Source organism: Astyanax mexicanus, chromosome 25, assembly GCF_023375975.1.
Source record: "Astyanax mexicanus isolate ESR-SI-001 chromosome 25, AstMex3_surface, whole genome shotgun sequence".
Lineage (NCBI taxonomy): Eukaryota > Metazoa > Chordata > Actinopteri > Characiformes > Acestrorhamphidae > Astyanax > Astyanax mexicanus.
This window is the reverse complement of record NC_064432.1, coordinates 23389599-23410253: the sequence shown is the minus strand read 5'-3', so window position 1 is coordinate 23410253 and position 20655 is coordinate 23389599. Positions and strand designations below refer to the sequence as shown.

At 37.4% G+C, this 20655-nt stretch overlaps 2 protein-coding genes across 8 annotated transcripts in view; both read left to right on the top strand.

Moving 5' to 3' along the window:
* LOC111196809 (nacht, lrr and pyd domains-containing protein 1b-like) overlaps positions 1-1181 on the top strand; it is a 65345-nt gene extending 64164 nt beyond the window's left edge. For all 5 annotated transcript variants that reach the window (XM_049472420.1, XM_049472421.1, XM_049472425.1 and 2 more), the window contains 2 exons: positions 707-748; positions 842-1181. In XM_049472420.1, coding sequence (XP_049328377.1) covers positions 707-748; positions 842-1140 — 341 coding nt within the window. In that variant the 3' untranslated portion in view covers positions 1141-1181. The remainder of the gene's footprint in view (positions 1-706; positions 749-841) is intronic.
* Positions 1182-5319: 4138 nt separating this feature from the next.
* Positions 5320-16954, top strand: zgc:92594 (RING_Ubox and BBOX domain-containing protein). Of its 3 annotated transcripts, none has more exons than XR_007429527.1 (9): positions 5320-5443; positions 8630-9329; positions 10681-10776; positions 11240-11473; positions 11990-12012; positions 12208-12353; positions 12686-12920; positions 15503-15588; positions 16594-16954. XR_007429527.1 is itself a non-coding variant. In XM_049472412.1 (7 exons), the coding sequence occupies exons 2-7, from the start codon at positions 8703-8705 to the stop codon at positions 12889-12891; spliced, it is 1332 nt and encodes a 443-aa protein (XP_049328369.1). In that variant the 5' UTR covers positions 5320-5443; positions 8630-8702; the 3' UTR covers positions 12892-14846. The 3 variants fall into 3 exon arrangements, 1 of the variants encoding a protein (XP_049328369.1); XR_007429526.1 differs by having other exon boundaries at positions 15466-15588; XM_049472412.1 differs by lacking the exons at positions 15503-15588; positions 16594-16954 and having other exon boundaries at positions 12686-14846.
* The last annotated feature ends 3701 nt before the right edge of the window (positions 16955-20655 follow it).

The following is a 20655-nucleotide window of genomic DNA, read 5'->3' as shown; positions in this document are numbered from 1 at the left end:
ATAGTGACACCCCTAATGACAGCAGCTTAGGATGTAATCTAGCTCTAGTACTAAAAAACAAGGCCAAGGCCATTAAGCTAGCAAGTTACAACATAGGCATAACCTGATTACACGAATAAAAAATACTAACATTAAAACTCTCCTCAGTAACGTGAAGCTAAATTATCATTAAATAAAAATAATTCTGTTAATGTGTTCTGTAAATTGTGTATTTGTAAAAAGTCATGCTGTTATGATTATATATTATGTAATAACAACAAAGAGTACAAAGGCCCTATTTTAGCAATCTGTAGGCGAGCTGTCCACTGTGCAACTTGAAACAGTGGTGCACACATGTTTTCCACTGCCAAGATAGCAATACTCCAGAAATATAGGATATCTGAACACACCTCATTTCGAGATCACCACACCCATCTATGTAGCTATATTCGTAAGCACTGTTCCTATTTAAACAATGCAGGCAGAAGACGTAAAAAAAGACTGTTGGCAGGATTTAAGATAGCAATGAGCACATGGTGTAAGATAGTGTCATTAATGTGTACCAAAAGCAATTCGAGTAATAATGGAAAATGCATAAATGTTGAAATGCTTAAATTTCCTCAGACTCTTTTATTGTAGAAAACCCCTTTTTTTAAACCACTTAAGCATGATGGGTGAGACCCGTACAATATTAACATAACTTGCTGAATGTGTTTGTGTTTATTAGATTTTACTGCAGAAAGAGAAAAACATACATCCAAAGATTGTGGTAAGCTTATCTAGATGTTGTATCTTAAAAAAATATAAGTTATATTATGTATATTATACCTTTATTTATCTCCACTGTTGTGATCTCTCTCAGCTGTTCAGTTTGTGGACGAACACAGGGCTAAACTCATCCAGAGGGTCTGGTTAGTGACCCCTATAGCAGATGACCTGAAGCCCTTCATAGGAGAGGAGAAGTACTCCATCATCACAGCATGTAAAACCCCACAGGAGCAGATGAGGGCGCTGTATGACTTCCTGTCTGGGGGGCGGGAGATAAAGAGGAAGTTCTTTGAGAGTCTGCAAAGTCATGAGCCTTATATTGTGAAAGAGTTAATGCCTGAAAAGCAAAGCAAAACCAAAGTAAAGCACTTCACTCCTGTTTACACACTATAATGTGATTCCTGGTCTGATTATGATCTGTAACTTCGGCACACTTAAAAAAGATCTGGCCAAACTCATCAGGTTTAACCCTTTCAGACCTGATCTGTTTTACAGTGAGGGGGGTAATAAACAATTTAAACAAATAAAACAAGTTAAAATATATAAATATAATCCAGAGTTCATCATCACTACACACCTCCAAACTTCATGTAGCTTCAGCGTTCATCACTACTGCTGCTTAGTGATGTTGTTTTGGCAGCAGTTTGAAAAAGAGGCAGGGTCTGATTTATATGTATCATAGAAGACATGAGCTTGCCCTTTTAAATGATATGTTACTAGTGAGTGGGTGGACAATTGGCTCAGCTAAACTGGGGGCATTTTAAATGTACATGTACAAAATACTTTTAATCGCACACAACTGCTGCCCTGAAGCTGCTGGATTGAAACTGCCGACCTAAACCTGTGTCTGAAAGGCCTTGAGTGAAACTGTGGCTCTGCAGCTTTGCAGTCAGACAATTCCCAAAACAGCACCAGAAGATCCCACCCATCAGTCAAAATAATTGAGAAACAGTTCATCATTTCCCAATCATCACTGTTAAGAACAATGGCCAAAACATTAGGTAATGTTATATGCGCTATTAATCTCATAACTGACAAAGCTGTTAAGAACTTTTACATGAAGCTCAACAATGTGCCATCATAACTAACTGTGGTATAATAGTACACATATGTTGCAGCACATATTTCCTCCTAATCAGCAATAAATAGACATTTAACATTTGTGTATGCATTACAGTATTATTATGTGGTTACTTTAAAGCAGAAATTATGATAAATTATTTTTCCATTACAGTATATGTACACTATTTGTACAAGCTTCCATTTTCACATTTATCCACCATCTGTATGTGATGTATGATTCCTTCAGATATCAGGAATAAAAGTTTATTTTAACCAATAATTGTTTTTTGTTTATTTGTATAGTTTTGCATTTTTAAACTTCTAGACATTTTTGTTGTTTATGTTCATTTTGTTTTAAATTTAATGTACATTGTCTGGAGAATAAAGGGGTCATTTATTATATATACATTCAGAATTTTTAGTTGATGATGGAATATTTATAAATTACCCTCTAAATAACTGCTGTAACTACTGAGTGTGTCCACAGGAGGGCAGCACTGTTATCTACTATATAAATCAGACTGTTATTTTTCTGTGTAAATCAGAGCTGCTGTAATACTGAGTTTATCCACAGGAGGGCAGCACTGTTATTTAATATACAAATACAAAATGCTGTAATACTGAGATTGTCCACAGGAGGGCAGCACTGTTATTTACTATATAAATCAGAGATGCTGTAATACTGAGTTTATCCACAGGAGGGCAGCACTGTTATTTACTATATAAATCAGAGATGCTGTAATACTGAGTTTATCCACAGGAGGGCAGCACTGTTATTTACTATATAAATAAGAAATGCTGTAATACTGAGTTTATCCACAGGAGGGCAGCACTGTTATTTACTATATAAATAAGAAATGCTGTAATACTGAGTTTATCCACAGGAGGGCAGCACTAATATTTACTATATAAATCAGAACTGCTGTAATACTGAGTTTATCCACAGGAGGGCAGCACTAATATTTACTATATAAATAAGAAATGCTGTAATACTGAGTTTATCCACAGGAGGGCAGCACTGTTATTTACTATATAAATCAGAGATGCTGTAATACTGAGTTTATCCACAGGAGGGCAGCACTAATATTTACTATATAAATAAGAAATGCTGTAATACTGAGTTTATCCACAGGAGGGCAGCACTGTTATTTACTATATAAATCAGAGATGCTGTAATACTGAGTTTATCCACAGGAGGGCAGCACTATTATTTACTATATAAATAAGAAATGCTGTAATACTGAGTTTACCCACAGGAGGGCAGCACTATTATTTACTATATAAATAAGAAACACTGTAATACTGAGTTTATCCACAGGAGGGCAGCACTGTTATTTACTATATAAATCAGAGATGCTGTAATACTGAGTTTATCCACAGGAGGGCAGCACTAATATTTACTATATAAATAAGAAACACTGTAATACTGAGTTTATCCACAGGAGGGCAGCACTGTTATTTACTATATAAATCAGAGATGCTGTAATACTGAGTTTATCCACAGGAGGGCAGCATTGTTATTTACTACATAAATAAGAAATGCTGTAATACTGAGTTTATCCACAGGAGGGCAGCACTGTTATTTACTATATAAATCAGAGATGCTGTAATACTGAGTTTATCCACAGGAGGGCAGCACTGTTATTTACTATATAAATCAGAGATGCTGTAATACTGAGTTTATCCACAGGAGGGCAGCACTGTTATTTACTACATAAATAAGAAATGCTGTAATACTGAGTTTATCCACAGGAGGGCAGCACTGTTATTTACTATATAAATCAGAGATGCTGTAATACTGAGTTTATCCACAGGAGGGCAGCACTAATATTTACTATATAAATCAGAGATGCTGTAATACTGAGTTTATCCACAGGAGGGCAGCACTGTTATTTACTATATAAATCAGAGATGCTGTAATACTGAGTTTATCCACAGGAGGGCAGCACTGTTATTTACTATATAAATAAGAAATGCTGTAATACTGAGTTTATCCACAGGAGGGCAGCACTATTATTTACTTTAAATTACAATATATATCTATTCATTGTTTGGCTAATGGCTTGTTTTAATGCAAATGTCTCTATACACAATTTCTGGTGGTGGGTCTACTTAATATATATTATAAATATATATATATATATACTGCAATATGGATAACCTACTTTTTATTTATATTTTTACTACCCAATGTTCTCCCCAATTTAGCTGAATTAGTTAACCCACTTGCATACTCCAGACACTAGGAGGACGAGGACAAGTCCATGCCTCCTCCAATACATGTGAAGTCAGATCTCCACCTCCTTTTTAACTGCTACCAATGCAGCATTACTAGGCAGTCAACAGTGTGCTCAGAGGAAAGTGCCAGATCCCCAGCTCGCCAACTGACAACTGTGTTCTCTCAGACTCCGGCTGCTGATGGTGAAGCAGGATATCCTAGGATAGCCATATGTATGTGTTGTTTAAAATATTTAATATAATTTTAAATATATAATGAATTTTGAGACACTCTTTCACTTGTTAATAAATGTATAATATACATAAGTAAAAATATACATTGTTGTACATCAGTAACAAACAAATTTTCACAAACAAAATGTGATATGAGTCTATAATTATGTAAAAGGACAAAAGGTCTCAGGTTCAAACCTCAAACTTAGAATTAATATACTGCAACATGTTATACATATTAATGAGATTAGAAGTTTGACATCTCACGTTTTTTCCGCCAGAGGAAGTGACATCACTAATGCGGGTCACATGGTTTTTATTAGAACTGTTTGCATTGACAAAATTGTACATTGAGATGAATATAAAATATATTTATTTTATTTACTTAAATTACACAATTTGTTGTTAGTTGAGTGAATAACAATACTGACATATTAAAAAATAAAAGAATTTTATCAAATTTGTTGCAGAAGTCATTAATCCTGTATGTCTTGATACTAATAATGCACTCCAAATATCTCCATATATCCAGGATTAAAGTAAAATAAATAATACTGGACAAATATAATCTGTCTATAGTAGATATATAATGGGAAATGAGAACAGTGTACATTTTTATTTTCTTTTTTTTCTTCTTCAGGTTCTTAATAAGTTTCTCTGATTTTGCTAAATATGGGAATATGTTTGAGTAAAATGAACATTGCTGTTTTATTCTATAATCTACATACAACAGTATATGTATATATATACTCACAAAAAAACACATCTAAATATTTGCTATCAAAATAAAAAGTTATTACCTAATATTCTGATAATCCTATTTTTTAAATAATAATAATAATAATAATAATAATAATTTCCCGCCCGTTTTCCGATAAACCCCGCTCCCTCGCTCTAGGATTGGGTACTACAGTGCACTCTAAAAGAATCCACCAATCATAGTGAGGGTAGGGGACAGACTCCAGCCAATCAGCGCGCAGAAGGGCGTGGTGTCGGTCTGAATACGGGTGGAGCTAAACGCGTTACGGCTGCGTCACTGGCGCTACGTAACCACGCAGCCCTCGCCTCGAGCTCCAGCAGTATAAATAATATAAATAATGATTTATTTCTGTTCAGGAGAGAAACTGCGACGGAGCTGGAGGAACAGCAGCCCACCTGAGAGGAGCTTCAGACCGGCCCTGAGGTGAGAGCGGCCGCCTGAGAGAGGATTAAACAGAGGATTAGACCCGTTCATGTTCAGAGAAACAGTAAAGCTAGAGATTAACCAGCAGCCTGAGAGCAGCGCTGTTATTAACTGATCACCTGTACCTTACTGCTGTTAACTACCCTAACTAACTCATTAACCAACTGCGGGCTTTAACTCTTTAATTAGTGGGTGTTTTGGACAGTTTTTGGTGTTTAACCGGCTTGTGTTGCTTATTAGTTAATGAGGAGTGAATAATATCAGTGTGTCACTTTATTTCCTGTTTAATTATATGAGTGAGTTGTTAATTTGTAGGATTTCTCAGTAGTGTTAACCCTGTCAACACTAAACCAAACATGCTGCTGACCAGGACAGGCTCTTTACAATAACTTTACTGTAAATAAAGTGTAAAATAGTAAATAGTATTAATTATTAATAGTATTAATAATAGTAATAGTAATGTTACCCAACCTGTGTATATATACATAGTGGTGTCAATATCAGTGTATTTACATGAGTGCGATTCATCTGGAAATTAATATTGATGTTTTTTTTTTTTAGATTAATCACATCAAAGTTTAGCTGCAACCTTCTCCCGTAATTCATTAATTCACATTCTCTTTCACTCAGAGCCTGGTGACATATTTGCGTTTTTTTTTAGCAGTATGTAGGGACATAAACACATCATACACAAACTCACAAGGCTGCTGGTGCATTTCCTTTCCAAGTTAAATGTGGAATATGGAGCTACACCAGCGTTTATTTCCTCCCTTAACACATGTAATTTAATCATAAGAAAGTTATTTAATTACAATAAATTAAATGATTGGCAGCACCATTCTGGATTTAAGTTAATTTCATCAGTCTAACATTGATTATTTATTTTAATTTAAATATCCATTACTAAAAGCGTACTTTACTAGAATGAGTCTTAAAAATGAGAAAGGCTGGGATTAATCGTAATGAATCACCAAATTCTTTTGTGACTAATCTGATTAAATCTTTTAATCGATTGACACCACTAATTGATAAGCAAAATCATTTTTTTTTGTACAAATATTAAAAAAAACATAAGATTATAATTAATGTAAACAGGAATGCACTGATTCCCAGGTCCTGATTTGAGTTAAAAATGAGCTTTTTTTAATCTAATTTAATGTGCATGATATTAGCATGAATCAGCATAAATGCTGCTAATGAGGGGTTTTAAACAGGATTTATTCAGTACACACTAGAATTATCTTATATTATACTGGCTTGGCTAATCAGGTGAATAAATAAGAAAATCATTGTGTGTGTGTGTGTAGTCTAGTAGTGTCATGGCCTTTCTGCTGTTCATAGTTGTTTGTTCAGGGCCTTTCTGTTTATTACAACAGAGGAAGTGTGGTCACCTGACTCTCCCTCTCACTTTCGTTTTGTTAATGTTATCTGTAAAGCAGTATTGAGCAGTAAGAAAATATTAGCTATATATTTTGAATGTAATTGTAAATAGTCATATGTCACCACCAACTTAAAATAAATAATTGATAATAGAGAAATGTCATGTTTCTAAAAGCTCCTTTAACTCATTAACTTCCTACAGTGACACACACTAAAGAGCATCTCTACAGAACAGTGTGTGAATGTGTGTTCATTAAATCTTAAAGAGTGTAGGAGTTCTTTAAGGTTAGTGCTGGAGATAAAACTAAACTGGTGCCTTTAAAAAAGTGTATTTTAGCTTCCACAGCTCTGTTCCAAACATTTCAACAATTGGAATGCTTAAATTAATTTTGTACGTTCCATATAAGTAGTTTCGACCTGATTTATAGAACAAAATCTTAAAATATAAGTTATGAAATTGTTGTTATGTACGTTACATCAGGATTTTAGCCTTACATTACTACAGTCATCTGTCCACAATAAGAAAATAACATGAATGAGCTGCGTTGTTTCTAGTAAAAACTCCAGTTAAAAAGTATTATAAAAAACTGTAATTACTTAATTACAAACAGAAACTACAATTACAGATAATTTACTTTGCTTCTAACCAGTAAAACATTTAGATCATTACAGATATCTGTAATTAGACTTTTTACTAGTAAAAGAAGTAGTAATAGATATGTCCCTTATTATTTTGACTATTAAAGGTGCTAATTTTAGAAATAAATAATATAGTATTAGCAATAATATTTATTAGTGCTGTCAATGTTAACACGTTAAAAGATCCTAATAATCTAAAAACTTTGACATTTAAATTCTTCAGTCACATTAATATTTCTCCCAGTTGTGGCCCTGAAGTCCTGCTGTAATTCTTTTTATTTATTTTTTTTATTCTAATTTCTTTTTAATACACAGAGCCTGGTGACTGGTTGATTGAGAGCCCTAAAAATGATATTATAGAGATCTGATGCAGCACATACCCTAAATGCACATTACAACTAGCCAAAATTAAATTAAGTATTAGTACTGTTCAGAATTGATTTACGCATGTGGACATGGGCTAGTCAGAAATACAGTGTGAATATAGTTATATTAGTGAGAATTACAGTGTAAATATCTGGAGTTCTATTTCTATTTTTACTAGTAATAAAGTAAATATAGATATCTGTAAAGGGAGGTTTTACAGAATAATGTCTCATTTATTATAAGAGAGAGTAGAATCCATGTAAACCAATGGTAAAATATATAATATAGTTAAATTTACAGTAGGAATGGAAGGCAATGTATAAAGATTTTATACCAAGTCATTTTGGGATGGACACATTTTTATTAGTCTGCTCATCATGACATTTTGTTTCAGTATTAAGAAAAAACTGTCTGGTTCACATAATATCAGAAAAGTGACAAAAAGTATTTTTTGACTGAGCAATAGTCTTTACCAGAGCAAACAGCTGTACGAACATCGAAGCGTGGATTCAGACCTGCTGCAGTAATAACCCTATACCTTAGTATACCTTAGTGTAACTGCACGTTACACTATTGCACTACTGCACGTTACAAATGTAATTAAATGTAATGTAAAAAGCAGAAGTATAAACGCACAGGCCAAGCCGTAGACAATGCATTGACTCAACACAAGTAAAAATTGGCCTTCAGAGAAGAAAGTTGTGGTTCTGACTGAATCTTTTTTGTGTGTATTTAAGAGATCTAATCTAATCTTTTCTAATCTGATCTGATTTAATCTGATCTCTCTTCTTCTAATTACAGAGTCTAAGAGGAAACTTGTGCTTTGAACCACTCGCCTTTGAAACCTGCCATTCCTCACTGCCACCCTCGTATCATGGCGACAGCTGTGGAGGACACCAGCGTGTTGGAGGAGGAGCTGACATGTCCGGTGTGCCTGGACCTTTACCGCGACCCCCGGCTCCTTCCCTGCGGACACAACTTCTGCCTGCCGTGCCTGCGGAGGCTGAAGAGCCGCTCTGAGCGAGGACGCCTGCGCTGTCCCGAGTGCCGGCAGAGCCACCGGTGCTCGGTACCGTGGCAGAAGAACTTCAAGCTCGCCAATATAGCAGATAGCTTACGGAAACGCAACCGTGCCGAACAGCGTCCCGACTGTAGGAGGCAAAGCCCCACCCACAGGGCAGAGGGGGTGCGCTGCGATTACTGCCCCCCAGAGGCTGCTAACACAAGCAAAGGCAGTACAGCGGTCAAGACGTGCCTGAAGTGCGAGGTGTCTATGTGTCCCGAGCACCTGCAACCCCACCTGGAGCTCCCTGCCTTCCGGGAGCACCCCCTGGTGGAGCCACTTCATGACATGAAGAAGAGGAAGTGTGTGGAGCACGATGAGATGTTCCGGTACTACTGCCTGGATGAGGGATCCTTTCTTTGCAATGCCTGCACCATCGAGGGAGGCCACAGCGGACATTCCATCAAAACATTAAAGAATGCCATGAGGGACATGAGGGTAGGCTGTATCATTCACAAATGCACACTAAAGCACTGTTCAGATGGGGTTAGTTTTACCTCAGGAGGTGGAATAATGTATTTTTTCCACAGGACAAAATAGTTTTGATTAATTCTCACCGGAGTATAAATGACTGAGATGGGAGTAGCTACTCGATTTACGCATTTCAGCCAACAGCATCCTGTAACTACTGGCAAAAGAATTTAAAGACATCATATAACCTGCTTCTAGCAATTATTAAGTAAAAAAAAAATAATAATATAGTAAAAAACATCTGTCATGATTCATTCGAACAGAACTGAAATTACTAAGAAACTTTGGTAATAATTATTTTACCCGTACCTCCCCATGTAAAACTAATCCCTGCTAATCACCACATATTTCTACGTTAAACTCGACACAACACCCTGGCTAGGCTAAGCTAAACTAACCTAATCTGGCTATGATTTGGTTAATGCTGTGTAAATCTGATGCTTTTTGATTAGTCAGAATTATCATTAAAGATCTAAAGCACTCAATAATGTATACAGTATATGATCACAGGTTTCATTGACTTTGTTGAGGTTCCAGTGCTTTTCGTTTCTAGTAAGATGGCTAATTGACATTAACACACAGTGGTAAAACCAGTCCCAAATGTGCTGGGCACAACAAAACAATCAGGTGACTAAAACCCTAGAATAGTATAGTTTTAGCTACACAATACAAAACAGCAAAATGAACTCTTCCTTCACAGTCATGTGGACTGAAGAGCTCTGGAATACAGGGGAACAGCAGGGCTGTGTTTGGGCTTTTGCTCGCGGGTGGATCTATTGTAAGAGCAGAAGAGAATAGTGGCAGAAAAATGTGGGACAATAGGCGAGTTATGGCGTTTTTCTTGTTTAAAGCTTCTATGCAAACAATTCTCCATTACATACGATTGATTTCTGTATTTTGGTATCAGTGATATGTAATCATCTATAAGCTGTAGAATAGGACAGTACAGCAGGAGGATCAGGTGTTCAGCTCACAAACGCATGTTTCTTACAACTGTGGATCCATTTAAAAGAGAAAAAAATACCAAATCTACCAAACAAAAATTTGTGTTTGGTAGATTTGGTATTTTTTTCTCTTTTAAATGGATCCACAGTTGTAAGAAACATGCGTTTGTGAGCTGAGCAGCAGGGATGAGAATGTGGATGGCTAAATCCTCTCTGCCAATCCCAAACAGCCTATTCCGTTGCAATTGACTCGTTTGACTTACTGACATTACAAGCAATAGTTTTACAACAAAGAAATAATCTACCAAAAAACAAATTCTCGTACTTTTTGTGCTATGTTTAAAGTGGGTTTTAAGTGGGGTGCTTCTCTGCAGGATTCTCTGGAGAAGAAGCTCCAGAAAGCAGACAGGAAGATCCAACGAGTCGAGAGAAACATGCAGGACCAGGATGAAGTGCAACGCCAAAACAGGGTACACACACACACATTATTTTGTAGTTTGAATTCCATATATTCCCAGTCACCATCATTTCCACATTAGCCTTCTATGATGTATTCCAGGTACACACGTGACACTGTGGATTAAGGAATGTTAAACAAACTCAATATAACTTCAGAAATGGAACGTACCATCCATCTACACCAACTGACATCAGACCTCAGTCTGACTCCCATAAATTGATGTGGTCTTGCTGTACGCAAACTAGCCAATGTTTAATCAGGCTCATTCACAAGATAACACCTCACAACTTTCACCGGTGTGAGTGTTCCCAAACTACTTGAGAGAACACTTCATAAGCAATTTAGATACTGATTTAGATACTGATTTAGTGTGTATTTTAGATCTTATAACTGGATCTGTTAGTCATGGACACTCACTCGTGTGTGTTTTGTCTCATGCTGATTGTGTTTCTCCTCATCTTTTCTGCTTTTAGAGCTTTTTGGATGAATCTGAGCAGCGGGTGACCGCTCTCAGAGAGACTCTGAGGACTCGCCTTGAAGCTTTCCTCACATCGATGTGCCAGAGCGTCCGCGACCACGAGGCCGAGCACAACTTCAGCATCGAGCAGAACCTGACCCGGATCACTGAGGACCGCAGCCGGCTGGGAGACGTCCACGCAGGCATCGAGCAGCTGCTCCGAGAGCACGACCCTTTCCAGTTTATTAAGGTCAGCTGATTACATCGTCCAACCAAAGCATTCGAGAAAAAGAGTGCCTGTTCAATTCGGTTGTTTTATTCAGCCAGATATATTTTTTCTTATCTGTAATGTAACTGTACTTGTTGATGTACAGTAGGGCCACACGATATGACATATATCACGATATTAAACAATGCAGGGCTCATGAATTCACCAGCCCTGCCCCCACCCTCACACTGTCTCGCGTCCAGACCAATCAAGAGCTGAGTCAGCGCCAAGCTCTCAAAATCCGAGGAAAATAGCAAAACAACAGTAATCGGCCCTTTAATCGGGCATTTAAATGGCTTTTTAAAAGCATTTTTCTAGAATTAAAAGCGTGAATTCAGCTGTTACTGGAAATAACTGCGCTGCAAAACTGTGCACACGTGCCCACGTTTACAAGCACGTGCCCAGCCATGTGGATGGAGGCCATGCGGTTACCTCATGTTTGTAAAAATTATTCTACATTTCTTCTGTTCACTGATCTAAAGTCTTCTCTTTTTACAGGAGTATAATGTAAGTGCCAAAAGGTAAGAGCCATTACTCATTTATTCACATATAAAAGTGTTAAGATAAGGTGGTAGCTCTGTGTGATTGGTGTCTCTGTGTGATTGGTGTCTCTGTGTGATTGGTGTCTCCGTGTGATTGGGGGCTCTGTGTGATTGGGGGATCTGTATGATGGGGGGTTCTGTATGATTTATTGAGTCTTTATGGATGTTCCTCAGGTTCCACAGGCTTCTGAAAAAGCCCCTGTGTTTGCCGCACAGTGCACCGATGGATATGGACACTCTGGGCTCGAGTATGGAAGACAAAATGGAGGAGTTTGTTACCGACATACGGCAACAGATCATCTCGCTCATCGACGCGCTGTGTGAGTTTGTAGATCTGATTTGTAGAGTGTGTGTTTGAGATTTTTTTTTAAAAATATTTTTATTGTGCTGTACTTTGTGGTTACCTCCCTTTCCACCAACACTGCAACTTACTTACGTAAAGCAAGTGAAATTTCTCATTTCAAGGCAATACATCATATATTTTTTCTGTGATTTCTGACATTTTGTGCTTTACAGAGCATTTGTAAATGTAAACTTACTGTGCCCATTTTAGTTAGACTGATTTCTCCTCTAACTGTAGGTTAATTTGGCTGTGATCTATGAGACTGGTGTTTCTCATCATTAACACTGCGTGTCCTGATCTCTTCCACAGGTGCCGGTAACGAGGGAGATGAGGGAGTGGAGGATGAAGAGGAGACAGAAGAAACTGAGGATGAAGGCAGTGAGGAAGATGAGGAAGATGGGGAGGATGAGGAGGAGATGAGAAGCGAAGAGGAGGAAGAGCAGGACAACAGCGAGTCCACGGATGAAGATTACACGCCCGAGGAGGAGGATGAGGAAGAGGAGGAAGCTGCATAACCTGTCATCGCTAAGCCTGCACTGCACTTGTAAGCACTTTTCTGCACTTCTCTGCTTCAGCGCAATATTAACTATATTATTATTAGTAGTAGTAATAGTAGTTTTTTTATTATTATCGTGATTGTTTATCAAAATTCTTGGTAATAGTTAAACATACAACTGAGTCACGACTGAGGATCGTGGACTAGGCATGGACTTCCCAGTCTGGCCAATAGGGAAGCTGCTGTGTTCTCCTGAAGAGCTTGAATCTGCTGTGGTCAGTGTTGCTCTGTAAAGGAGAACTCCGGTGTGAAGTGGACTTTGTTGTAGTGAAACATGATCATGAGTACGAACTGTTGTCTAATAGCCCACCTCTATTCACCCTTAACATTCTCAAATACAGCGCTTTTAGCCAATGCTCTCAACAGGCTTACAGTGCTGGTGATCGGGGCGTAGCGTTGCTTATGCAAAGAAATGGCTGTTTTTACACCAATAACAAACTCAAAGTATTTCCACACTTTATTGGTAGAATTCTGAGAACCCTGACATTTAAAACCAGGCAAATTTGAGTTTAGTAAAAATAGTGATTTCTTTGCATGAGCAGCGCTGTGCCTCTAGCACTGTGAGCCTGTTGAGAGAATCGGCTAAAGGTCTGTATTTGGGAAACAGTGATGGAGGCTGTTCAACAAAAGTTCTTACTCATCATGTTTCACTAAACCCCACGTCCATTTCACATCAGAGTTCTCCTATAAGAGTTGCATGTTAATGTGAGTGTAAATAAAAAAAGTATATTGTGTGTGGGCTAAAGGTATTATATAATATTTATGGTGTAACAAAAAAAAAATATTGCCATTTTTTTCTCCACATAAAGTGAAATCTGGCAGTTGTTCTTTATATTGTAACTAAATTTAAAATTTGTGATTTTTTTTCTGAATGTTTCTATTGAATGATGAGACCTTTTTATTTTTTTTTTCATTTTTCTTGAAAGTTGCCTTTTTGAAGATACAATGTCTTTGTGTATGTCTTTAAGGCTGTGTTCAGACTGCAAGCCTTAATCCAAATTTCATAGTCTGGACAACCAGAAATCACCTAAAATGTGATTTTTGCAATTTAGTAACACAATTTGTAATTGCATTTTTCAAAAAATGAATCAGATTTAAAGAGATGCTTCTGAGTCTGGATCACTTATCTAACAAACAAACACACACGCACACACAGATACCACAGCTACCCATGCAGTTAACGCATATACCTGTACACATACCACAGCAACCCACACAGATAACGCAGCAACCCACGCAGAAAAAACAGCAACCCACGCAGAAAAAACAGCAACCCATACAGATACCACAGCAACCCATGCAGATACCACAGCAACCCACGCAGAGACCACAGCAACCCACACAGATACCACAGCAACCCACACAGATACCACAGCAACCCACGCAGAGACCACAGCAACCCACGCAGAGACCACAGCAACCCACGCAGAGACCACAGCAACCCATGCAGATACAACAGCAACCAATGCAGATATATTTGTGATGTCCAGTCAAACCCCTTTTTGTATAACAGTTAAGACAGTCATCTTAACAGATCTAATTTGAGAAATAATCAGATTTACTTGAAGTCTGAACATAACTTAAGTATGCAGATGTTCAAAAGCTCATTCCTTGTTAACAGTTCTGCTGAGGAATGGCTCTGTTTCTTACCAAAGCTATGAATGTAACTGTTCTATTATCTGTACATGCACAGGATTGTGGGCACCTTTCTGGACATAAACAGCGGCTAATTTTGGTGCATCCAGACATATTAAAGTGTCCAGACTGGTTATTGTCTCAGGGTGGGGGTGAATGTTAAATATTTACACTGGATCTTTTTTTATATATAATAATTTTGTTTACTTCAAGAATATTAAATACTCTGTATTGTTTACTTGCAGAAAAAATAATAATAAAGTTGTGAGCAATTCATTATCTTCAAAGCTGTTTTTTGACTGAGTTTAAATGCACATAGTGAATCTGATCACTGCAGAAAATCTGATATTTCAGCAACTCTTTTACAAGCATTTTAATCTGCCTGGTAATCAGATCAATCCCACTTACGCCGACTTTAAATGAATGATAATTCAGACAAAAAATGTGAAAAGGTAAGTAAACAATGCTGCAGAAAGGGTTAAGTTATATCTTTTTGTTTGACTTTTTATTTTACAGATTAGTCAAATGTTTGGGCGCATCCACACATTTTTATTGTTATTATTATTGACAGTATAGATGAATTTTATCAAAGTAATTTTCTATCCAGACTTGTATATAGCTTTTTGACCGGACATCCAACACCTTAGAAAGCTCAAAGTAACACCAAAGAAACCACCTTGCAACACCATAGCAACCACCTTAAAACCTTAGCATCATATCAGCACCATAGCATCAGTTGGCAATCACCTAGCAGCACCATATCAACCTGAGAGAACTGCTTTACCTGGACACCTGTTTCCTTTGGATAAATGCATGTTTCTAGTTTTATATGAAACGTTTTTGGTGGTGAAGATTTCCCTGAAACTTTTCAGTAATGTTTGTTGCACCCCTCCACTAGTGCTCTTCAGGAAGCGTCCACTGCTGTGTTTCTGCAGGATTTCTGTCGACAAAAACATGAGACTCCGAAGACACAAGATGCCAACAGAGCAATTCCAGACAAAGAGAAGAGCAGTGAAGTCAGGTACTTATTTTAATTATTTTAATTATTATATTCCTGTTTAAAAAGAGACCAAACCAAGACAAATTCTATAAGCTAAAATACCCTTAACAAAGTCTTAACATGCTGACTTGTGATTTATTGTGATATCAATATACTGACTCAACCCATCATTTCAGTTAAATTATATCGCTTTGACACGTGACATCAAGTATGAATATTTTTATTAAATTATAGGAGCTGTAAACTCCCTAAGACTCTCCCCCTGATCTGATCTGAAGTTATTGCTTCATTACTCCACATGGTGGAGCTATAATCAAATGAATAGGGTGAACTTGTGGTGAAGAATATTGGTTGTTAAATTCTGTGAAATTGACTCTCCTAAATAAGTAAATTATGGATTTATTGGTATTTTATCCTCTACAGTAAAAGATGACGTGAAGTATAAAATCATTTTCTAGTGATATCATGATACTGTAACTCTGTAATACTTGTTATATCATCATTATCATGGGTAATGTATTGTGATTTTTTTTATTTTATTGGAACATCAAAAAGGGAGTGCTGTAACTCAAATAATGCAAAATTTACATAATTTTATTCCTGCACTGTAAATTTCTGTGAAGGTGAAATTGCATGAAAAGTCAATTGCAGTTTTGCTGGCCTTGCTCCATAGTTTATTATTTCTTTTGATTTAGCATTATTATCAATTATGAAATAGGATTCAGCCGATCACTCTGATTACTAATTACTTGTACTATCTAGTTATCTAGTTTTTTAGTAAGCTGTAAAGTTTATGTATCATAGATTCTGAGTTTTATACTCAAGAATCTCTGTCAGTTTTTGACTTAATTTATACAGTGTAACAAACACACAGACCTCGCTGCAAATTCTGGTTGTAACGACTCTTAGATATTTCACAGTACACTGAAACTCTTGCAACAATATTAATCTTCTATTAGAGTTTTGTTTGGGCTGTGATGTATTCAGAGTCTAATATCTATTTTTTTATCTTTCACACTTTTTAAGGTCCTGAAACGCCAGCGTTCTCAAAAACGAAGGTGCTACAAAAGGTTTTCTGAGCGACGCCAAAGAAGAACCACTTTCAGTTTTATTTTAAATTGGGATGTGGGTGTGAAGAACTTTTTACTCTGGTAAAGAACCTTTATGTCAAATTAAGAGAAAATTAAACAATGTGACTTGTTCTTAAAGTTACTGCGTATCTTTACTTTATTTTATTGTTAAAAGTTTCTTCAAGTGTTTAACAACTTTCAGAAGATCTGATGGACCTGGTGGAGCAGTTCAAGATCTAATCATGTGGAACATCATGCTTATGCACTTTCTGAAACTTTGCTTTTAAAGTGTGGCCTAAAAGTAACAAAGTAAAGAAAAAAGTTTTTAAAAACTGTCTCGATCTCTCGATCTTTACATTCTGTGTGTAAGTTGTTGCACTTTCTGCTTGTTGGTTTCCTCAGCCGAGTCGGCGGCCGGTCGGCCGAAGTGGCGGTTTTTGAGTCTTTCACTCAGAATCCTCTCCAATTCATTTTCTATGGGGAGCTCCTGAATTTCGGTTAGACTCCGCCCCCTCCTATATAAAACCGAGAGAGAGAGGGCGAGAGACTATTCCTTTGTATTGAGAGGGCGATTTCGTTAAAATGGAGGTCTATGTCGAAATTCGTAAAACTAATTTTTTGCTCGCTCATCTGCATATCAATTGAACCTGTCGACCAATCAGACGCTGCCGAAGCCACGGAGGCTATAAAAGACACTCGATATCAATAGCATTATCCATCGTGGTGAATTGACGAAATAACTTATTATATAAGTTTTGAATCTGCCACGGAGTAGAATCCTATCGCTTCCGTATAAGTACTGAAGAAAGTTGTGCAAAAAAAAATATAGTTAAAATTAAATTGAAGTTTAGAGTTATTAAGTTCTTATATAAACTTTCTTATGTTCTGGGTCAAACCAGAAAGTGCCCACACCCTAAGGCAGAGTTAAGGACAAAGCCCTCAGAGAACGCCTTGTTCTCTAGGCCGTGCCGAGGCCGTGTCTCTCAGAGAGCACTCCATCCCAGGGGCCGGCATGGAACAGAGCACTCAAACAGGGACTAGTCGGGGGGACCAGTGTAGGTCTACCTGCATAGCACAAACCACGTGCAAAAGGTCAGCACCCTCTCGGGGGGGGTTCCCTGTGGTGTGGCTTTGCCTTTATTTTTTTGGCAGGCTACACTTGGTCCGGAGACTAAGCAAGGGGTCAGTTTGGTATTCCGTGTGGAATAATGCAATCCAAACTCATACCCAGACCCTCGTTATTCTCCGTTATACATAAACACGCTAGTTTTCTTCACAATGGTGGACTATTTCCCCTCCACACACCTGAAGCTCCACCTGCAACTCAATAACTGACTCCACCTACTCTGCTATGACTGAGAAATCTAGGGCATGATCAGGGTCAATCAATTCTAATCCACACTTATTAACAAGGTATCATAATTATTTAACATTTCGCTAACGCTTTCAAACCCAATATAAACACCAGCATTATAAACAATACTATTAATCTAGATACTACTAGTAACTAGAATATAATCATACATATCTAAGTTCTGGCATTTTTAAGCTATAGGACACCCGAACATGCTACAACAAAATTCACACTGCTGTACAAAAAAATCATGCTTGCAGTCTGTAAACCTAATGGAAAGCTACAAGAATCTCAGCTAGTCTTTTTTGCGGTTTCTGCTCAGTCTGGGTTCATTTATTCAGTAGTCTTTACATTTCTGGTAACTCATCAGCAGCCTCTTCAGTAGGACAACCCATGTAAATCTCTATTATCTCTCAGATCACCTGTTCCTGTTTGAAGTCTGTTGTATCCAGAGACCGTTCACTTTTCACATAGTAAAGCAAAAGCAGAACGTTTGCTTCAAGCCTGGCTATGAGGCTTTGTTGCGAGCTAGCGAGCTAAGCTAACATCACAGCCTGCACTGTTAGTTACTGCAGTCTGGCTATATTCAGTTAAGCTGTTTTATTTATTTATACTGCTGGAGTCATTATATAGATAATCACACTTTAATAATATTTAATATTTTCTGTTCTCCATAAATCCAGTCTAAACTAAATCCAGCTCTCTGTTTTACTACGAGTTACTGACTGCCCGCCTGTCTGATCTGATAATGATGGATGTTGAACCTTCTGTGAAGGTTTAACATCTCTAATATCATGCTAATACTCAAAACAGAGCTGCTGTAATACTGATTTTATCCACAGGAGGGCATTACTATTTTTTACACTTTAAACAGAGTTGTTGTAAAACTCAGTTTGGCCACAAGAGCACACAATTCCAAAGGCCCCATGGAATTGATGGTGATTCAATGGGGACTTGGAGGTGTGAGTGTTTGACTTAATGGTGGTCCCATGGGGCTTTGGAAGTGTTGTGCACTTGTGGCCAAACTGAGTACTACAGCAACCTTTTATACTGCTTTAAGAATTGAAATAAAAGCAAAGCCCTTCAGAGATCAAAGATTTCAGGATTTCTACCGATCTTCTGATGTACCTTCCCACCTTTAGAATAAAATCATTTTATAGAGACTGTCACACAAAAATACTGTACCTCCAAAACTGTATTGTACAGATGGAAGATTCTTTTTCAAAATAATTTTGGAATATATTTGGAATATATAGGGCAATTTGCTTGAGACTTTCAGAAAGCCTACTTAATCACATCAGTAGTGAGCAGTAGTGCAGTGATCAGTTTTATTTAGACTGTCTAAACGCTAGACTAAGATGAGTGATTTCCAGTTTCAGATCTTTTAGCATTGCTAGCTGGCTGATACTCATGTGGAGGAAACAGAGGGAGAGCAGTAGGTCCAGCATCAAACCTGAAACTGTACTATTAACTCAATTTCTTTATCTGACACGCCCACATTTCTCTCATTTACATATTCACTAAGCAATTAGCTAATCAGATATCGGTAGTGTGAAATAAAGTGTAAAAGAGCTGTATGTACACTCTTTCTTTAGGTACATGTTTGTGGGCAGAGCTTGGAGTGAGCAGTTAGTACCATAGATGTGAAGAATAGAGTTAAAACCATCTAAAAGCTCAGAGAGACGTCTTTTTTATGGAGTTGATGTCGTTTAGTTTTAGGCTTCATTTTCTTAAAAAAACAGAAATCAGTAAAATGAAGTGATTGAAAGGTTACTTGTTGGTGTGAGTTTAATCTCTTTTAACTTCATGATCAAGTGGGAGGAGCTACCATCAGTGTGAAGATCAGTTCTGGAGTGCCGGTCTGTTTAACACAGAATTGTACTTAAGATTTGAGATTGGAGGAGTAAAGAGAAAAGCACGTAAGTAGAATTCAGAACTCTCTATTCCAGAGTCTCTGAAAATTACATCTTAAAAATCTTAAACTTTTCTTTCTGTATAAAGCTGAATGTATAATTGTTAAATAATTAAGTAATATATGTTTATGTTTGCTTGATCCACTATGCTAATTTCTAAAGTGTTTGTCCAATCATATTGTCTCTGCTATTTCAGACTCCGCCTCTGTGACCACTTTGGAGAGGTTACCATCAGTGTGAAGCTCGGTGCTGAACATAAGAGCCAATGAAGCTGCAGCCCTAAATAAATGTGGGCTTTCCAAATGGAAGTGCCCAAATTTAGCCTGGTCACAAGCAGACCCGACATAGTGCATGTTGGGGTCAGTGTGTAAGGCTGATGGTGGCCCTTGAGGGACCTCCAAATGTCCCTCATGTGAGCTGGAGGTTCATTGATGAGGAAGTCACCAAGTTAATACAGCCTTCTACAATTCCAAACCTCTTAGAAAGAATTTTGATTCAGAATATGCTCTTAAAAATGAAATCTTGAAAGAATAAGATAAGACTTGTTTTTTCCATGTTCACATTTTCTTTCTAGATTACTGGAAACCCATTCAAGATGGTCCTTCTGATGCACCTGCATGGGTCTCTCACCATCCAGAAACCCCAGTTGGACCGCCATCACTACTCACTCAAACGATTCCCCACAACTTCCAAGAAGCTGGGGAAGTGTGAGAGCAATGGGTACAATTGAGTTTTCCCAAAGAGAGACCCA

What these genes read in the sequence shown, in the direction of transcription:
- zgc:92594 (XM_049472412.1), top strand. Translation starts at nt 8,703, where the DNA reads ATGGCGACAGCTGTGGAGGACACCAGCGTGTTGGAGGAGGAGCTGACA. An exon ending in ATGCCATGAGGGACATGAGG is followed by an intron (nt 9,330 to 10,680) that starts GTAGGCTGTATC and finishes GCTTCTCTGCAG; the next exon opens with GATTCTCTGGAGAAGAAGCT. An exon ending in AAGTGCAACGCCAAAACAGG is followed by an intron (nt 10,777 to 11,239) that starts GTACACACACAC and finishes TTCTGCTTTTAG; the next exon opens with AGCTTTTTGGATGAATCTGA.